The sequence below is a fragment of the Leptinotarsa decemlineata genome, unplaced genomic scaffold (genome assembly GCF_025532065.1).
Source record: "Leptinotarsa decemlineata unplaced genomic scaffold, Ldec_3_MD MMD2_tig00000882_RagTag_RagTag, whole genome shotgun sequence".
NCBI lineage: Eukaryota > Metazoa > Arthropoda > Insecta > Coleoptera > Chrysomelidae > Leptinotarsa > Leptinotarsa decemlineata.
Window position 1 is genome coordinate 1,747,059 of NW_027412556.1, and position 18,409 is coordinate 1,765,467.

General features: G+C 33.9%; 2 protein-coding genes across 4 annotated transcripts in view; one reads left to right on the forward strand and one right to left on the reverse strand.

Annotated features, from left to right (window-relative positions):
- Window positions 1-831: 831 nt before the first annotated feature.
- LOC111508293 (glutamate receptor ionotropic, kainate 2) overlaps window positions 832-18,409 on the forward strand; it is a 163,157-nt gene continuing 145,579 nt past the window's right edge. For all 3 annotated transcript variants that reach the window (XM_074174763.1, XM_074174765.1, XM_074174764.1), the window contains exon 1: window positions 832-1,052. In XM_074174763.1, the coding sequence (XP_074030864.1) occupies window positions 959-1,052 (94 nt within the window). In that variant the 5' untranslated portion in view covers window positions 832-958. The remainder of the gene's footprint in view (window positions 1,053-18,409) is intronic.
- On the reverse strand, window positions 5,068-12,830 carry LOC111508276 (uncharacterized). Its single transcript, XM_023163715.2, has 7 exons — window positions 12,786-12,830; window positions 11,667-11,755; window positions 11,264-11,392; window positions 9,185-9,220; window positions 6,280-6,397; window positions 5,535-5,596; window positions 5,068-5,177 (listed from the first exon to the last, which is right to left on the reverse strand). The coding sequence occupies exons 2-7, from the start codon at window positions 11,736-11,738 to the stop codon at window positions 5,160-5,162; spliced, it is 435 nt and encodes a 144-aa protein (XP_023019483.2). The 5' UTR covers window positions 11,739-11,755; window positions 12,786-12,830; the 3' UTR covers window positions 5,068-5,159.

Here is an 18,409-nt window from a genome sequence, read left to right on the forward strand (position 1 = left end):
AGGAATTGATAGATTCAAGAATTAAAAAAATTCACTGTAGTCCACCAACTGTTTGGTATCAAGCTTCGAAGCGTGAATGGATGCCTTGGACTCAACCAATCCTGGAAGATTCTGCCAGTCTGCATATGCAGGACATTTTCTGTGAAGATTCCTGCACTGACGCCTGTCTGATATAATCCAACGCCCTTCGTGGTATTAGCCAGGGGAGTAGTTGTTTTCTGATAGGCGTCAGTCCATTAAACCTACTGTGTAGGTATATAGAGACTGGCTTGAACGTTTGAAGTTCCATTTGCTTTAGATTTGTTTATTGCCAGTCTTCAAGCATAGCCCATTGACTAATAAGAAAATTCTGCCAGAAGTCCATAAATCTTCTTGCCACCCAGGTGGTCAATGTTTGTTTGGCAAAGTCTAAAGCGATGACAATGACAGTTTTCTGGACATTCGAAAGGAAGTTTTTCAGCTTTTTACTCCTTCATCATCAAAAAACAAATGTGTGAAACTTCCAAAGGAACGAGGAAAGATGCAAAACAATACTACTATATGAACATTGGAATACACGAAAGGAAAAAGTCCTTTTGGAATAATCAACCTACTATCATCCAAAATCTCCTACTTATAGCTGGTTTCAAATAACCAACTTACCCCCAGATAAACAAAATGGCTTTCAACATCATTGGCCATTAATGATTTGAATTAGGTGTGTAAAATTCCATGCGACCACTCAGTGAAAATTACTTCTCACTCTAAATCATCCAGCCAGATGAATAGAATCAACAGCGAATTATTTATAGAATTCCATATCGTAATTACAATGAAACGAAACAGTCTAGTTCGAGCGTCGCGACGTCCGCTTTCACACAGCTGACACAGCGTCATATGAAAATAATCGCTAGAGAGAAAATGTTCTGTGAAAGTTCCTGAAACATTACGAGAGTGTATATGAAAGTTTTTTCGAGCAATGAACCTGACAAACATGTACAGAGGCATTAGGTTGTTTGCTTTGATGAGTATTGTTTTCGCAACGAAGGAAAATAGAAGGCCTGTTCATATAGGTAAGAAATTTCGTGCGTCACTATGGGAATAGGGATGTTTTCCACCTGAAACATCACTTCCGTGGAAAAAAGAGGCAATTTTTTTAGGTACAGCTTCACTTTACGAATAGTGGGAATGGTCTAGCACCTAAGTTTTCAAATTCACTGTTCTGCAGAATGTTGAACGAAAAAGCTGAGAATTTTACGTGATCTTCAATCTCGTCGTTGCTTTATTTCTTAATTGTTTTCGACAGATATCAGAGTATGAACCGTTTCAAAATGCGTTCTGACAACTTTGACCCTGTAAATTATTTATTTTTTGGGTAATTTCATTGTTCATTTTCGTGCTCTTAAAGAGACCTTGACGTCTCACCAATAGAACAAGGTATGCTACTGATGAAACTTTTCCTTTTCAACTTCTTTTTGTCGGGTGTTGTATTGTATAGATTCCATTGTTTTTAGTTTTGTACAGAATGAGCCAATTTGGACCTGATATACAACTGGTTTTTGTAGCCTGCTTTGATGATTTTTGCTACCACAGTGAGGAAAAATTAGAGACCCGTCGTTCTATATACAAAAGTGATATCTTTCACCTACTGAGAAAAACGTGGAATGAACTAGAAAGAGTTTCATATTTCAGAGTAAATTTATGTTGAATTCTTGTTTACCTCTGATCTGATCTGATGAAAACGAGACACAAAAGTTGGGAGGTCATCGATTTTTTGTTAGACGCTTTCTATTTTTGGATTTCATGTAGTGCACATCAGAATATGTAAAACATGGTTTTAATATTGACTAACTATTCAGTTCTATGTTGACATTTGGTGATATCATCAACATTGATATGAATCTTACATTTGCTTTTAAGAAACTATATTCCTAAGACACTGAAGCACACTGAAAAAGTTAATAAATACTTCAGAAAAACATTGAATTTTCTCAATGCCAACGAATGACCACAACTTCCAAATATTATCTGAAATATTAGCTTCAGAGGCAATGACAAACTTATAGAAATCAGTCATTATTTGTATTTCAGGTAATTTTTTTATTCTACAATTCTCCAAACTGCGATAAGAGTGTCTGTGACTCTGTAACTCTTGATTATATTGTAAATTGTAAAAATTCAATCAGTATGTTTCATGTGAATAGACAATGTTTGTCAAACAAAATTGAATTGTTTGATTCTTTTTTAAACGAATATGAGTTTGATATCGTAGGTGTTTCAGAGCATTGGCAGAGAGAGCAATGTCTCAAAAGAATAAATTTAGATGGTTATGTTTTAGCAAACTATTTCTGCAGAAAACAACTTCAAAACGGCGGAACAGCCATATTTTTGAAGACGTCCATATGATTCAAGCCATTAGATTTGCAAAGTTTTAATATTGAACAAAACTCCGAATTCTGTGGAGTTGAATTAATAAATAAAAAAATCCTTGTTGTGATTCTATACAGGTTAGGCAAAGGAAATTTTGACTTATTTTTGGAAAAAATCGATAATTTGCTTGAATTTATCTTAAATCCGCATAAAAAATTATAATCTTGGGAGATTTTAATGTTAATTTTGAAGGTAAGTCAACATCTTTATACGATTTGGAAAATGTATTGTCATCTTTTGGTTTAACATCAACTATTCACCAATCAACGAGAGTGACAACAACATCTGCGAGATGTATTGATGATGTTTTGACAAATTTAGATAAAAAAATCTTTGACTGCGGAGTCTTTGAACCATGTATCTCAGACCATCGTGCTCAATATGTCCTGTTAAAGGACAGCCCTCCTCAAATTATTGAAAAAACATCTCGTAGAGTAATAACAAAAATAGGAATAGAAAAAATTAAGCAGTCTTTACATGAAGTAGAATGGAGTCTTTTCGAGACAAATGACGATGTAGAGTTCCTGGCTTCTTTTATCCTAAAAACCTATAGCGATATTGTAATAAAAATGCTGTCCAATAAAAACTCAAAAAGCAAAAAATAAAAAGTGTGTCCAGTTAGTTGGTTCGATGAAAATTTAAAAATCATGAGACATTTATCAAATTTTAGACTAATAGCTGACTTTAGTAGACATCCGGATGATATTGAAGCCTATAAAAATTATAAAAAGGGCTATATAGCTCAACTGAAAAATTCTGAAAGATTAGCCTATGATGATTTCATACGTTTATCGGGAAATAAATCAAAATCTTGCTGGCAAGTGATAAATTTTGAAAGAAATGAACAAAACAGTACTTCTACATGCAATATAACCCCCGACTATGTCAATAACTACTTTGCTAGTGTTGCTGAAAACATCATAAAGTCTCTTCCAACTGTGACAGAGAAAGAAGTTCTGAACTTCAGAAACTTTCCAGCGCTCTGTAACTTGTTTTTTCTTGGTCCAGTCACTGAAGAAGACGTTCGAGATGCAATAATCTCCCTAAAAAATTCTAAATGGTTAAATAGGAAATAAATAGTACAATTATGAAAGAAACTACCAGCATTATTTTGAAACCCTTCACCCTACTTGTAAACTTGATATTCAGTACCGGCATTTTTCCGGATGCATTCAAATTTTCTAAAGTCCTTCCACTATTTAAAAATGGCAATCCAAGTCTAGCTGAAAACTATAGACCTATCTCCATCATATCTATACTTTCTAAAATCATCGAGAAAATTTTGAAACAACGTATTTATGCATATTTTGAGACAAATAATTTTTTTGACAAGTTACAATTTAGTTTTCGCAGAAATTGTTCTACAGCTCAGGCTTAGCGTGGTCAATAATGTAGTCAAGGGTCTCGAGCAAGGTAATCTCACAGTAATTAAGCTCTGTGACCTTTCAAAGGCCTTTGACTGCATTTCTCATGAAATACTATTAGAAAAACTAAGCTATTATGTAGTGAGGGGAGTTGCACTTTTCCTTATGAAATCATACCTGTCAAGTAGATATCAAGCCGTTAGTGTAAACAATAAAGTTTCAAAATTTGAACATGTAAAGTATGGCGTTCCGCAGGGGTCAGTACTGGGACCCCTGCTATTTATAATTTATGTTAATGACATCAGTAAATTCATGCAACTATCTAGCACCGTACTATTTGCTGACGATATGACATTTATATATTCAGTTAGGGGACTATCAGAACTCGCAAGAATATACAAAGAGGTGGATGATAGGACTGGAAATTGGTTTTTGGCAAATGGTCTCAAACTAAATAGTGAAAAGTCAGAGTCTTCATTTTTCAAGCAGCAACGCCACATCTAATGTTGACAGTGTTAAACACTTTTCATTCTTCGTCAAATAAAAAATGTTGTCAGCTTTAGCACGCTGGAGACAACATATTTTTTTCTTTTTCATTCCCTTATCAGTTATGGTGTCCTTCTTTGGGGTAATTCTACTGGTGCTGAAAAGATTTTCAAACTACAAAAAAAAGCAATGAGAATTATTAGAGATCATTGCAAACCCATATTTATTCAGATGAAAATAATGCCTTTACCAAGTACATATTTGTTCAATGCGCTTATTGTAGTAAACAAGAAGTCGAACTGTCTCTTTAAACAGTCGGATATTCACACTTATAATACCAGGCATGCCGATAAAATTCGAACGAATTATTTTCGATTAAATAAATCTCAAAAAAATAGTCTTGATTATACGCTTTATAATAACCTACCCAAGGAGTATAAAAATCTTAGTTTGTCCATGTTCAAGAAAGCTCTGAAAAAGTATATTTTGAAACATTGTTTCTACTCTGTAGATGAATATCTGAAACACTTACGTGAATTTTCCAAGGCCTGATTACTTTGACAACTAAGTAACATTATCGAACTTTTATAATCTATATGTTTTTATTTATACATTACTTATATTCTAGTGCTCCGGCGTTTGAATTCAATTGATTGTATTGACCTGCTACAAACATTTTTGTATGTAACGAAGTGAAATAAATTCAATTCTATTCTATTCTATTATATTCTTCGTTAGTTGATTCTGGTATGAAACGAACAATTCAATTTGGAGGGAAACTGAAAAATTGGATGAGTAATGACCAATATATGCTTAATAATTTATTCAAAACATCAAAATTTTACGAACAATGATAATCGACGTTCTAGGGTTTGAGAGTTGTACGCCTGTGTGACTGCATCACGCCATAATGAATACCTAGAAGTGCAAAATATGTTAAACATTTTTGAAAAAAACAAAGATTTAAAAATAAACAGCTGCTGATTCCTTGAACTACAAAAATATTCTATGTGATGAAAACATTGAACCACCAGCAATTTTGAAAATGATAAAAACAGATCTTGACAAAATTGAACTATCTTCGACAGGAGATTTCGAAAGTTTGACCAAGAATCATTTCGGTCCACTAGATAATCAATCTGAAGGATTTCGGTCAATTCCTCATATAATTTTATGTATGCAATTTTAAACTTTCAATAGTTGAACGTCTGTGATGAATATCATTTGAAATATCTTCAAATGCGAAAAAATAAAATCATACTGTGAATGACTTACCTCTGGCTTGAGATCATGTAATTTTTCGAAACGGTAAACTTTCTCGTGATTTTCTTTGATATCTGGAACGAAAGAAAAAAATTGTGACCAAAAAAATTATGTCGCAATATAGTTAACAAACATATTCCGGGACCACATGATAGCAAATTACGTTTTCAATGCAAACGTTACACTCGAATAGAAAAAATGTGAAGCGTTGATGATGAACAGTCATCCTGACACAGAATGAAAAAATAATGTACGTGGACTACGTGGACTGCTGCCAATTCCTTTCTATGTATTGGTTTTTTTGGCCTTTGAGACTGCCGCCAACTTTAAATGTGCACAATAGCGTTTACTTCGACTATACCAACATGAAACATTCCAAAAATCGCCAATCGAATGTACATAGCTTCATTTTTCAACAGCCCACTATACTGTGCAGAAAAAAAATTACATTACAGTAAGGAGTATGAATTTTAGGTTTTCGCGAAGTAAGTGAGTCGATATTCTCCAGGATAACTAGACAGCACTCAGTTCTGAGAAAGTCTTGGAAAAATGATACTTCTTTCATTGATTCACTTTCTACTGGGTGTCTGAACTAGCTGAAGGGATACCAAAATAAACGGAATGAGACTATTCAGCTATTTAGAAAATAAATTCCATGAGCATACTTTGGATTTTTGTATGAGAAGCGAAATTATTACATTAGTATTGAGCTCAGGGTGCGAAATTTGAATAAAAACTTTCTTTTAGTGCTACATACCTGACTTTTTAGCCTCCGAGAGACAATTTCTCGCCATGCCTTTGAAGTCATTCTCTTTTGCTTTCTTTGGTAAGACTTCATCAAGTAGTGTTTCATTCATATTCAAATTCTTATCCATCTGAAACAGTTCATTGGTGCATTCATTGATTTCGATTGAAAGTTTTCTTGTGCAAACGTTACAAATTTCAACTTTTTCTGTTCCAAAATATTGTTATATTTGATACCAGGAAGCAGCGAAACGTATAAACAGAAAAGAATATGTACCAAAGAAGACCAAACATCAATTGTGCCTCAGCCACAACCTTGTTACTTACTAATAGTGGTCCGAAAAGTTTGCGGCCTAACAAAGATACAAGACATTTTTCCAGATTTGTTAATTTTTTAACAAAGTTTTTTTAACATAGTCTCCTTTTAACTCTACGTCAAAATTGAATTAATAGAACACTTTTTCAAACAAATATTATTATTATGAGGAAACATACAACGAACTCAGAATGGATGTGAAACGTTCGCATAATTTGTGTTATGAGTTCTATATAAAAGAAATAGAGGAAGACTTACAGAGCGACCCCAAAAAACTCAAGGAACGTCGAAAAAACTATGCTGTTGCTAACAGATTCATTTATGATAATGATGAATTATTCAATGATAAGGATATTGCTGACGGTTTTGCTACTTTCTTCAAATCAACTTTCACGAATAGCGGTGTGCCGGTAAACCCCACACTAGTTCCTGAGTATAACCTAGACGACATCATTGAAATTGGTGATATCAAGGAACAAGAGGTTGAAAATGCTATCAAGACACTGAAACCCAAAGCAGCCATTGGAATCGATGGCATTCCAGCCTATTTTTCATGGGTTACTGTGACTTGTTAAAGCAACCACTGACATTGATATTCATTTCCAAATTTTCTCAAAAATGGCAGAGAAGGAAAACTGTCACACTTCACAGAATGCTATTGTGGATAGAATATCCGATTTAACGTAACTATCTCGTTCGACAGTTCTTCGAGTCATTAAAATAGGGGATGTCATTGACCATGCAATGAAACGAAAACAAAGGAATCAAAAATTCGCAAACGTTGATGGTGCTACAAAAGATGTGATTCGGCGAACAATTTATGGTATATACCAAAAAAATGAAGTACCAACTTTGGAAATGATTTGGTATAAATTACTCGACTATCCCGATTACAATTAGGTACAAATCTTCAGAAACTTTACGGAGTGTCTTATTGTCTTGTAGTTTCAAATATAAAAAATTGAACAATCGGATGGTCATAATGGAATCGACACGCATTGTTCAACTTCGACAAGAATATTTGAGGCGAATGAAAATTTGTCAAATATGGCTGGGTAGATGAAACCAAGTATTGTGCTTTGAACACACCTTCTTCAAGAGGGAAAACGTGTTACAATTTTGTATGCCGGGAATGAAAGTGGTTTCGTACCTAACGCTTTGCTTCTGTCGACCAAAAAAGTAAAATATTCGTCTGCTGATTACCACGAAGATATGACTGCGGCTTTATTCGAAACCTGGTTCAGTGAGCAGCTTCTCCCAAATATTACTCCAAACTCGGTTATTGTTATGGATAACGCTTCGCATCATTCTCGTTTATTAACTACAATACCAAACAATAACACAAAAAAGCAGATATTGTTGATTTCATGCGAAATCATGACATGGAAATACCCGAAAAGATTCCAACGTAATGTTGTCAAGTAATGATGCATAGTATGCTTCTGTAATGTTTTTTTCTCATTGAAGATAAACTCCATGACTATCCCAATAAAATCGCCATCACTTCCCCTTTTGCGGGTTACTGTTTGGACTGTATTTTTGGTTTGGGGTGAATTCAAAACACGAATACACCGCCATTGCGCATCAGTTGTGCCAATAGAGCATTGGCAGATCAGAAATGTGTTCATTCAAACACATTTCTGATCTAACGTTAGCAAACGCGACACACAACGCGCGGATGTTGCCTAAATTTTGACTCAACATGTGACAAACAAGTTCTTCCAACATGTTCATAACCACTGCCATCTCTCTCACTTTGATTCGTCGGTTTTTGGATGTCCCGAACTTTCATCACCTCCCAAGCTCTCAGGGCCATGTTTAAATTCATCTGGCCAAAATTTCACTGTGGTAAATGATGGTGCATAATCCCCATACACAGAATCCAACTTGTCTTTGATTTGCACGACGTATTGCTTTATTAGTGTGTGTTCAGAGCAGTTGAACTTGCCAGAGTTTGGTGATAATCACCTTCTATTTGTTTGGCAGATAATTTTTTCTCGAGATTATATGACTTTGGGAGTATTTGACTTGGAAGTGGTTATAGTTGAGGCTGATGTTAGGATTGAAAAAAAAATCCTTCAAAAAAAATTGTTACATTTCTTCAATAAGTGATGTGAGTAATCGTGATGGAATGAAAAAATTAGTATTCAGTAAACAGTCATTAGTGTGTCTCAACTGTCAAACAGTAGAACAGTGACTAGAGCCATAACAGAAGATCTACTGTAAAAATAGTACACCTGGCAACATTGAACACGAATCACCTCTCGTGCAATTCCTTCTTCATCTGCAGTGGATTGATTTGCAGTGATATATCGCAGTGTGAGAGCATTACAGATTAGTTGTTACATATTCGATCTTCTCGCTCGTGGCAAATAACGCTGTGATTGATATCACTGACTTTGCTTGTATTGAGAGAACAATTATTCATATGGCACAGTCACAAGTGTAATAACCTCAATTATTGACTTGGCGTGCTTCTGACAACTGTTATATCCTCACAAACCAAACTTTTTGTTCATTTTGGTAATTTTCCAAATGTTTTGTTAGTTATTACAGGCGAAGACATATTCAACAAATCAAAAATGAATTTTGGGATACTTACCAATTTTGAAACTCGGTACATGCATTGTATATATTTCTGTAAGAACGAATTGAAGATTAGTAGGGTACTATGGCGATGAAATAAAGTTCAACCATTCAGAGTTCAGAGTTTAACAAGGTAATATGGGTCGCCAGTTATAACTGGCCTCATAACATAAAGGACGGAAGAGTTTTCATGTATGCTGATGACACCTCTATTGTGGTGTCTGACACTGATCGCCAAAGATTACAGCAAAAAACTGACTCAGTTTTGAAAGATTTTGCGGATTACTGTATGCAGAATATACTAATAATGAATCAAAGTAAGACATTAGTAGTCGCCAGTCATGCAGACATGTTTTCAAAAAAACAGATCCTCACGGTTACATCAATTTATTTAATGAAACTATTAACAAATATTTTCAATAACAAATATTAATTTCCCATTAATAGTGATTCATATCCTTACAACACCAGAAATAAAAATGATATCAAATTGAACAAGCCCAAACACTCCTATTACAAAAAATCTCCCATCAATGCAGGCTGCCATTTTTTTAACTGTTTTCCGAACGAAATAAAATACACGGGATCCCCGGCGGTTTTTAAGTATAGACTTAGGGAACTCCTTATCAGAGAATGTTTCTATTCTGTTGAGGAATTTGAATTATACTTTTCAATTTTGAGATGATATCGAAGTGTATTTTACATAGTCTATGTTAGTCATCATTGTGCTTGTTTCGTCCTGTTTGTCAATTAAAACTTAATGACACTGTTTTTGACTTATCCTATCTATTGTTAACAATAGTTGAAAGGATTAATAAATATTTTATTCGTTTATTTTATTTATTTATTTATTTATTTATTTTATATCTTAATTTTAAAACACTATGTTTAAGACTGCCTAATTTTTTATTTAGTAACGTCTTTTTTCCTATGCCTTTTATCGAGCGTGTAACAGTATTTTATTCGTAGTGATTTCTTTCAAATGAAGGGAAAATATATGTCACAGTTTTCTTATGCAATTTCCTTTTCATCTGTCATCTATTTCGTGCTGAATCTATTCTTTCGAAAGATCAGAAGTTTCAAGATGACGACCATTCAGGTATCCTAGTCCTTGTTTTAATTTCAGTCCGAATTTTGCTATCAAGAAAAAGTTTGATATGTTAGATTCCATAAAAGCATTTATAGGTTTTATGACTTCGTTTTAGACTGTGTTCTTGAATGGCGACCTTAAAAATTCCCAAGTTTCAATGTTCAGGACTAGGATGGAGATATGGGAATGATGCACTTGACCAATACAGATATGTATTTTATGAATTGAGCTTATCCCCATACTAAGCATTTCCTGTGTTGCCAAAAATCAATCTCATTTTTGTTGTCTGTTGAGTGGTCATACGTTGAATCTTCCATTGGGGTTTTTTCGATTTGCGAAGGCATATGTCATAGTTATAGATAAACATGATTCTATTGAAGAAGTAAATTCTGATTCATTAATAAAAATTGTATATTTTTGAAATGGTTGCGAATTATTCGTTACTAACTGAAAATTGAGGTCCTGAATTCACTGATGAGATCATCAATTCACTAACATCTTTTGATTGTTTGATGGAATGGGTTCTTAAAGATGTGCTTGTTCACAAGGATGAAGAACAATAATCAAATGGTGTTCATAGTTGATATATTTGGGTTGGTTGACCACCCTGACATTCACAAAACTGAAAGAATAAAGAAAATTCCTTATCTTTCCTAGACCACCAGTGTTTTTCACAAATTCAGATACAATTTTTCTAACAATGCATCCAGCGACGCATTCACATTCAATCAAACAATTCTATGTTGAAATGCTCAAGATTTGCCTGAAATTATCTTTTTTTGATCATTAGTGATAATATAAAAAATAATTATGAAAATATCACTTCTAATCCATATGTTATCTTATCTACCAGCTACACACTCATTCAGTGTGAAGATAAATGAATATATGATTTCTTTGCCATTTCTAAGCGTATGATTGAAAGAATAAGCCTTTTTCCGAATACCTTGTTAACTTAAGAGATTGACATTTTATTTCAATATAGTTACTTTGAACCAAACGTACCTTAATTTTGATATCATCTATGAAATTACCATCTCTGACCTGGAATATAGCCTCATCACTCACATCTGATATATCTGTGCAAATGTCTCGGCATTCATCTACCAATTTTGTGAAAATCTCTCCAAATTCCTTCAAAAAAATTAATGGGTGATTGATAGTAATATCTTTTTTTTTCATCCTCTTTCAGATAAATATTACTGGAGTTTTTTCTCAACACCAAATCGTTATTTTCAATACCTTGACACATGTTTCGATCACCAAGTGATCATCTTCAAGATCATCTTCAGTTCAATCTTCCTCTTGAAGATGATAACTTGGTGATCGAAACACGTGTCGAGGTGTTGAAAATAACGATGATGTTGGGAAAAACTCCAGTAATATTCATTACTACAGTCAAACTCACCTCTCGTTGTAAAAAGGCCTTCGCTGTGTAGAAAACGAAAACTAACATTAAAAATGTATGTAGTACGTTCATTTTGTATGAGTTGATATCTGAAATAGTGAGAATTTAAAGTGAGCTTATGCTAATAACTAAAGTGACTAGACATACACACACTGAGGATTCTGCCACTTCCTTGTGTGTGTACTCGAATATACCAAAATTTGATAGAAATCAATAGAATCAAAACTACATAATTAGTTGCACTGCGAATTCAGATCCGTGAATGAAAAATATTCAGAAGCAATTCAAAAAATCACCTTCTCGAACATTATTTATTTCCTACACATCAATATATTCGAACAAAAAAAAAGATAATGGGCATTTGAAGCAAGACTGGAATAATCATGAGTGTGATCCGGAATATCCAAACCTATTGGATTTGTTACTCTCCATACTACAAAGAACTGGCCAATTTAGTTTAATACAATTCTTGGATTTTTTCACAAAAGAGAAAACTTTGGATGGACATGAAAAATCGACGTGTTCGAGTTGCGAAGAAAGAAAAAAATGCACAAAGTCTCTATCGATCCATAAGTTTCCTCGTATTTAAGACATCCATTTTAAAAGATTCTCTCAAACAGAAAGACGTAGAGGCAAGTTAAATATTGCCATCGAATTTCCTCTAGATGGATTAGATTTGAACAATTAGGCAGCAGACAATGTAACTCCTTGTCGTTATAATCTATATACACTTTCGAATCACAGTGGGTCTACCTACAGCGGACATTATACAGCATTCTGCAGATATCCCTATACTGGCACGTGGCACAAATACAATGATTCAAACGTGTCAGCAATTTCACCAAAGTCGATTGTGAGTGGAGTGAGTGAGTGGAGAGTGGAGTACATCCTTTTAGAGCGTTTTGAAAAGTTATTTTTGAACTGTTGATTTTATTGTTATAATGAATTCAATCTGTAACTGTCATTAAAAGTGACATTTAAAAGAAATATATTAAATTATATGTGGAAGTATTGTTTATTGTTTTTCGAATGTGGAATTTGGATTTATCACAACTTTGTCTACAATATGTTCCAAAATATACCAACAATTAATTAGAAAATATCAGATTCCTTACTTACATTTTTCAACTGAGACGTTTTGACGTATAACAACAACGTCTCATACCGATATATTTATATATTTTCATTCACTGATTCTATTGGTTTCAAACCTCTTAAATTAGATATGATAATTCATACATGAATATTTTTTTGCCAGGGATATATCGAAATTTATCGACAGTATATACTTTAATGGCGTTTCGCCCTGTTGACTGTTATATTTCATGCAGATTAAACAATTTTTGAAATTATAATGATGCTTTTGAGAAAATTAACGAGAGTACTAAATAGACCGTTGAAAAATGTTCTGCCGAATGATAATGAAATGGAAATGAAATATTCTTTTTATGCCAATGAATATAACTGAGTTAAATTACAATAAAAATAGTTGATGATGATAATTTTATCCGTTTGGACTTCCATTGTCTGATATAATATAAATTGATTTGAAATCCCTGAAAAACAAATTAGAAGGATTAACCGAAAATAACAATTTCATTAAACAAAAACTGTAATTACAAAGAAATAACATACAAGTAACAACCAAAAAAAAAATTGAATCATTAATAAAAGCTGAAATTCAAACAAAATTATTTCTTTAATATTACAACGATGAAAAAAAAACAACAATAAAAATTAATTGGCGCTCTGGAGACACCCTACATTTTGTTTCATGAGAGAGGATATTGGCAGATCAAGATCTTCAGATGATGTGGTGCTGCAGGTTTTTCGAGGTTTCCTGTAGCTGAAAAAGCAAATGCACCACTGGAATCAGCTGAAAATTAAAAAATATTATTAACAAAAAATGAAAAATAAAAAATAAAAAGATTCCGAACCAAGTTATGTCACGATGTCTCGATTATTAGCATCCACAATCGAAACGTCGTGACATAACTTGGTTTGGAATCTTTCAATTTCAAATTTATTATTTTCAATTTCAATTTTAAATTTTTAATTTTTGATTTTCAATTTTTATTTTTGTAATTTTCAATTTTCAATTTTTGATTATTATTTTTTTGTAACTTTTAATTTTTAATTTTCAATTTTCAATTTTCAATTTTTAATTTTCAATTTTTAATTTTTAATTTTCAATTTTTGATTTTTAATTTTCAATTTTTAATTTTTAATTTTCAATTTTTAATTTTTAATTTATAGTTTTTAATTTTTAATTAATTTTTAATTTTTAATTTATAATTTATAATTTTTAATTTATAATTTATAATTTATAATTTATAATTTATAATTTATAATTTATAATTTATAATTTTTAATTTTTAGTTTTTAATTTTTAATTTTTAATTTTTAATTTTAAATTTTTAATTTTTAATTTTTAATTTTCAATTTTTAATTTACACTTTCAAATTTTAAATTTTTGATTTTCAAGTTTTAATTTTTAATTTTTAATTTTCAATTTGAATTTTTAATTTTTAATTTATCATTTTTTGTTATTTTTTTTAAATTTTCAGCTTTCATTAATATTTCAATTTTTATTATTTTTTGGTTGTTGCTTTAATCCTTCGATTTTTTTCAGGGATTTCAAATCAATTTATATTATATTAGACAATGGAAGTCCGAACTGATGAAATACACCACGAAACATTGTCAACCACCTTCAAACAAAAAGTAATAATTTGTACGATTTTACCTTAGTACGGTGAATGGAGCAAAGTTGCAACCTCACCATATGAATCTTCATAAATATTGATGGAGGTCAAGATCATCAACAGAAAGTACTGAGAAATTCATTCAGTATTCAATGATCACTCTTCAGAAACGGTTCCAGACCATTTTTAGAATAGAGCGCATCTCCTTTTCTTCGAAAAGCGAGTACTCCAAACTATTCTATAATGCATTTCATTCTACAGTAACTGAATAACTCACTTATAGCTTATCAAATCTAGAAGGACACTTGAGAATTTTATCTCTTTCTCTCTCTCTCTCACTCCCAAAGTCTTTTAAAGAACGCACATATAGTGGGCGGAACCGCAACGAATTCAAATTGACCAAAGCGCTGCCAAAACGACTCGAAAAATCAACCAAGCATTTGGCAATGATAATGTTACTGAACGCAATGTGCAATGTTGGTTCGTGAAATTTCGTGCCGGAGATGAGCCCAGAAGTGGTCGACCTACAGTAATCCAGGACGAGGATTTGAAGACTCTGGTGGTGACTGACCCATCACGAACGGTGCGTGGGATGGCGGAAGAACGGGGCGCTTGCTCTCATGCGGTTTTTGAGGGTTTAAAATGTATTGGAAAGGCCAGAAAGATTCAAACGTAGGTATTCCACGATTTAAACGATCGGCAGAAATTGTCAGTAGATCCTCTACGGCAATAGAAGACGTTCAGGACAGTAGTTGGTTACCGATGAACCACTTAGGCATTTTCCGAAAGCGTAATCCATGTAAAGAAGGTCAGCGTTACTGTATAGTGGTCATTGGTTGGTTTGATTCGCTATAACTTTCTACAACCGAGCCCAACCATATGGCAACAATATGGCAATGCGTATATGGGCGCTGCAAGCAGCCGCCTACGCATTCATTCAACCAACTTGTTGGAAATACATTCTCGCCTTCGAACTCCATGAATGAAGTGCAGGTATGAAAAGGGCGACGGCCGAGCGATGTGGCCGTCGCTCGGGTGAATACTTCTCCACATCGCTCAGTTCTGTGCCGCCTCGTAGTCGCCATCGCTTGGCCGTCTCGAGTTTTGTGCCCGCTTGAGACGTAACCAGGACCTCTGAATATTTTGGATTTTTTGTCCCTGCTTGCTGTGTAGGGTCCCTGCTTGCTTTCGCTAAGCAGGGACCCTACACTGAATCAGCATAGTTCAGGATGTACAAAATTAAACTATCACATAACATTAGTCTTCTTGCCTTTGTTAGAAACTTTCTATTTCCATGAAGAATCTTAGGAAGTTCTTAAACCTTTTGATTACGTTATTTTACGTGGATTTTGTGGCCCCCGATTTTTCGCTTGATCTACAATGGACATGTCTTCGTCAAGCATTTTTATTTTTACTTCGTCTTCAATTATCTCCCTGACATTTTCCGGCCCAAAGATTGAAATATTCGACTTTCTTGTGTTGTTAACTAGATATTGATCAGTTGCAGTTTCAACTGAATTATTGATGTCTTCAATAACTTGAACACAAGCCTTATCAGCGTCTTTAGGTTTGAAAGAGATATAGAATAAGTATTCACGAGATATTACCGTTTGAAGTAGGCTCATAAAAACGGGAAAAACTTTTGAAACAATTTTCCGTTTACCAACCTGAGCAAAAACCACGCTGAATTTCAGAAATGATGCCAAACCGAACTTAAAATTACTAGTTTATTTAAACGAAATGAATAACTCTTCTTTCTAAATACCACTGAGAAATTTTATATTTATACAACCGGTTTCGGGTCTGATCCCATTATCAAGTGTAAAACTGAATTCTGAGTTTTGAAATATCGATTGTATTGAAATTTTCAGGTATGCTGCAAGGATAGGTATTTGAGAGACAGGATGCCAACTTAAAATGCCACCCTGAAAATTCTAGGGGTTGTTAAACTCATAAATTCAAGAGAGGAGACCTACATAAATCAAGTTGATCGTTTAGGGGTATATGTTTCTGGTTTTTTATTGATTTATTATGCTACAGATTCCCAAGTTTTTTGAATTTTGGTGAACATTTGATTGAATCTCAACAAGGCGATCCTTTAGGATCTGCACTTTTCTGCCTTACCATTCAAGAGCCAACTAGAAAACTGAATTCAGAATTCAGCTGTTGGTATCTGGATGACGGATGCATTGGAGATGATTTTGACATTGTATTGAAGGATTTGGAGATAATTATTAACAGTTCAAAATAAATTGGTCTCGAACTCAACCTCGATAAATGTGAATTAATTTCCAATTCAAGTCTTGAATCAAAATCTCTTGCCGACATTATGGAAATTGTTTCTGGTATAAAACTAATGGAAAAATCTAAATAGGAACTACTTGGCGCCCCTCTCACTATGGAAGCTCTATGTGAGCAGAACAAAGTAGATTCCCTTGACTTGATTGCCACCCGTTTATATGATTTGCCAATGCATACTTCCTTTTTTTTATTGAAAAATTGTTTAGCCATTCCTAAACTACTCTATACTCTGAGATGTTCTCCTTGTTGGAATAGTCAAGTATACCTCAAGAAGTTTGGTGATCACCTGCGTAACATAATTGAAAATGTTACCAACAGCTGTTTCACTGATATTTCTTGGTCTCAAGCAACCTTGCCTGTGAATCGTGGAGGGTTGGGTCTGCGCTCAGCATCATCGCTGGCTTTACCAGCATTTATGTCTTCCATCAACAGTGCTTCGCAATTGATAGAAATGATACTTCCAGTCTCCTTTACCAACATAATAGATAATTTAGCCGTCGAAGGCGAATCTATTTGGTGTTCTCAAACCAAAAGTCATGTGCCTACTCATGTGAACTCAAATCACTTCAGAAAGCATGGGACGAACCTTTACTAGAAATTACTTCTGACTCAATCAATTCATCTTTGTCATCTCCCTCTGAAAAAGCTCGCCTCAGAGCTATCAATATTAAAGAATCTGGTGCTTGGTTGAATGCATTACCTGTTGCTACTCTGGGAACACTATTAGATAATGATACCTTCAGGGTAGCCATTGGACTCAGATTGGGTTTAGATATTTGTACTTCTCATAAATGTATTTGTGGTAGTGGGGTAAATGAAAAAGGTACTCATGGGTACTCAAAGGTACTGCAGAAAGAGTTAGGGACGTTTTCCAAGACATCACCAAGTCAACGACATCATAAAAAGGGCCTTGATATCAGCCAAGATACCTTCTATCCTAAAACAACTAGGTACCAGCCGTGATGATGGCAAACGGCCTAATGGAATGACCCTTGTTCCCTGGAAATGTGGCAAAGCTATCGTTTGGGATTTCACATGTGCGGACACATTGGCTCCATCTCATTTAGTTGGAACGTCTAAAAATGCAGGTGCTGCTTAACCAGTGAGAAAGCAAAACAGCAGAAGTATCCTGTGGCTGTAGGAACTTTTGGTGTATTTGGCCCTTATCTCTAAATTTTGTCAATAAAATTGGCAGAAGGATGACTGAAGAAACTGAAGAAAAAAGATGTACCACCTTTCTGATCCAAAAAATTAGTTCAGCTATACAGAGTGGTAATTCAGCCTCTGTTTTTGGCACCATTCCATCGTCACATTCACTGGATGAAATTTTTCTTCATCCCGTTGTTTCCAATTCATATTCATATCCTAGTCACGACGAGAGATTGTTTCCTCATAAAACCTCCCATATTTCTTGTATTACTTCCCATAAGTTCCCTTCAGAAGATACTGAGAAATATGATCAAGTTCTAGAATTATCTTCTTCTACCAAATTCAATACGTCAGCCATATCCAATTCAGTTTTGGACAGTTCAGCTTCGAATTCCTTATCTCACCGATCCAATGAAAGGGTGAATCATCCAATCCGTGATTACTCAGAAGAAGACATCAGTAGCAAACGTAGAATCCACAGTTACAACATTAGTTCAGTGATACATTCTTCATTGAGAATTCTTAGGTTTGATAGGTTGAAAAACATTGGAAACCCCTGTTTCGTGAACAGTGTAATCCAATGTTTAT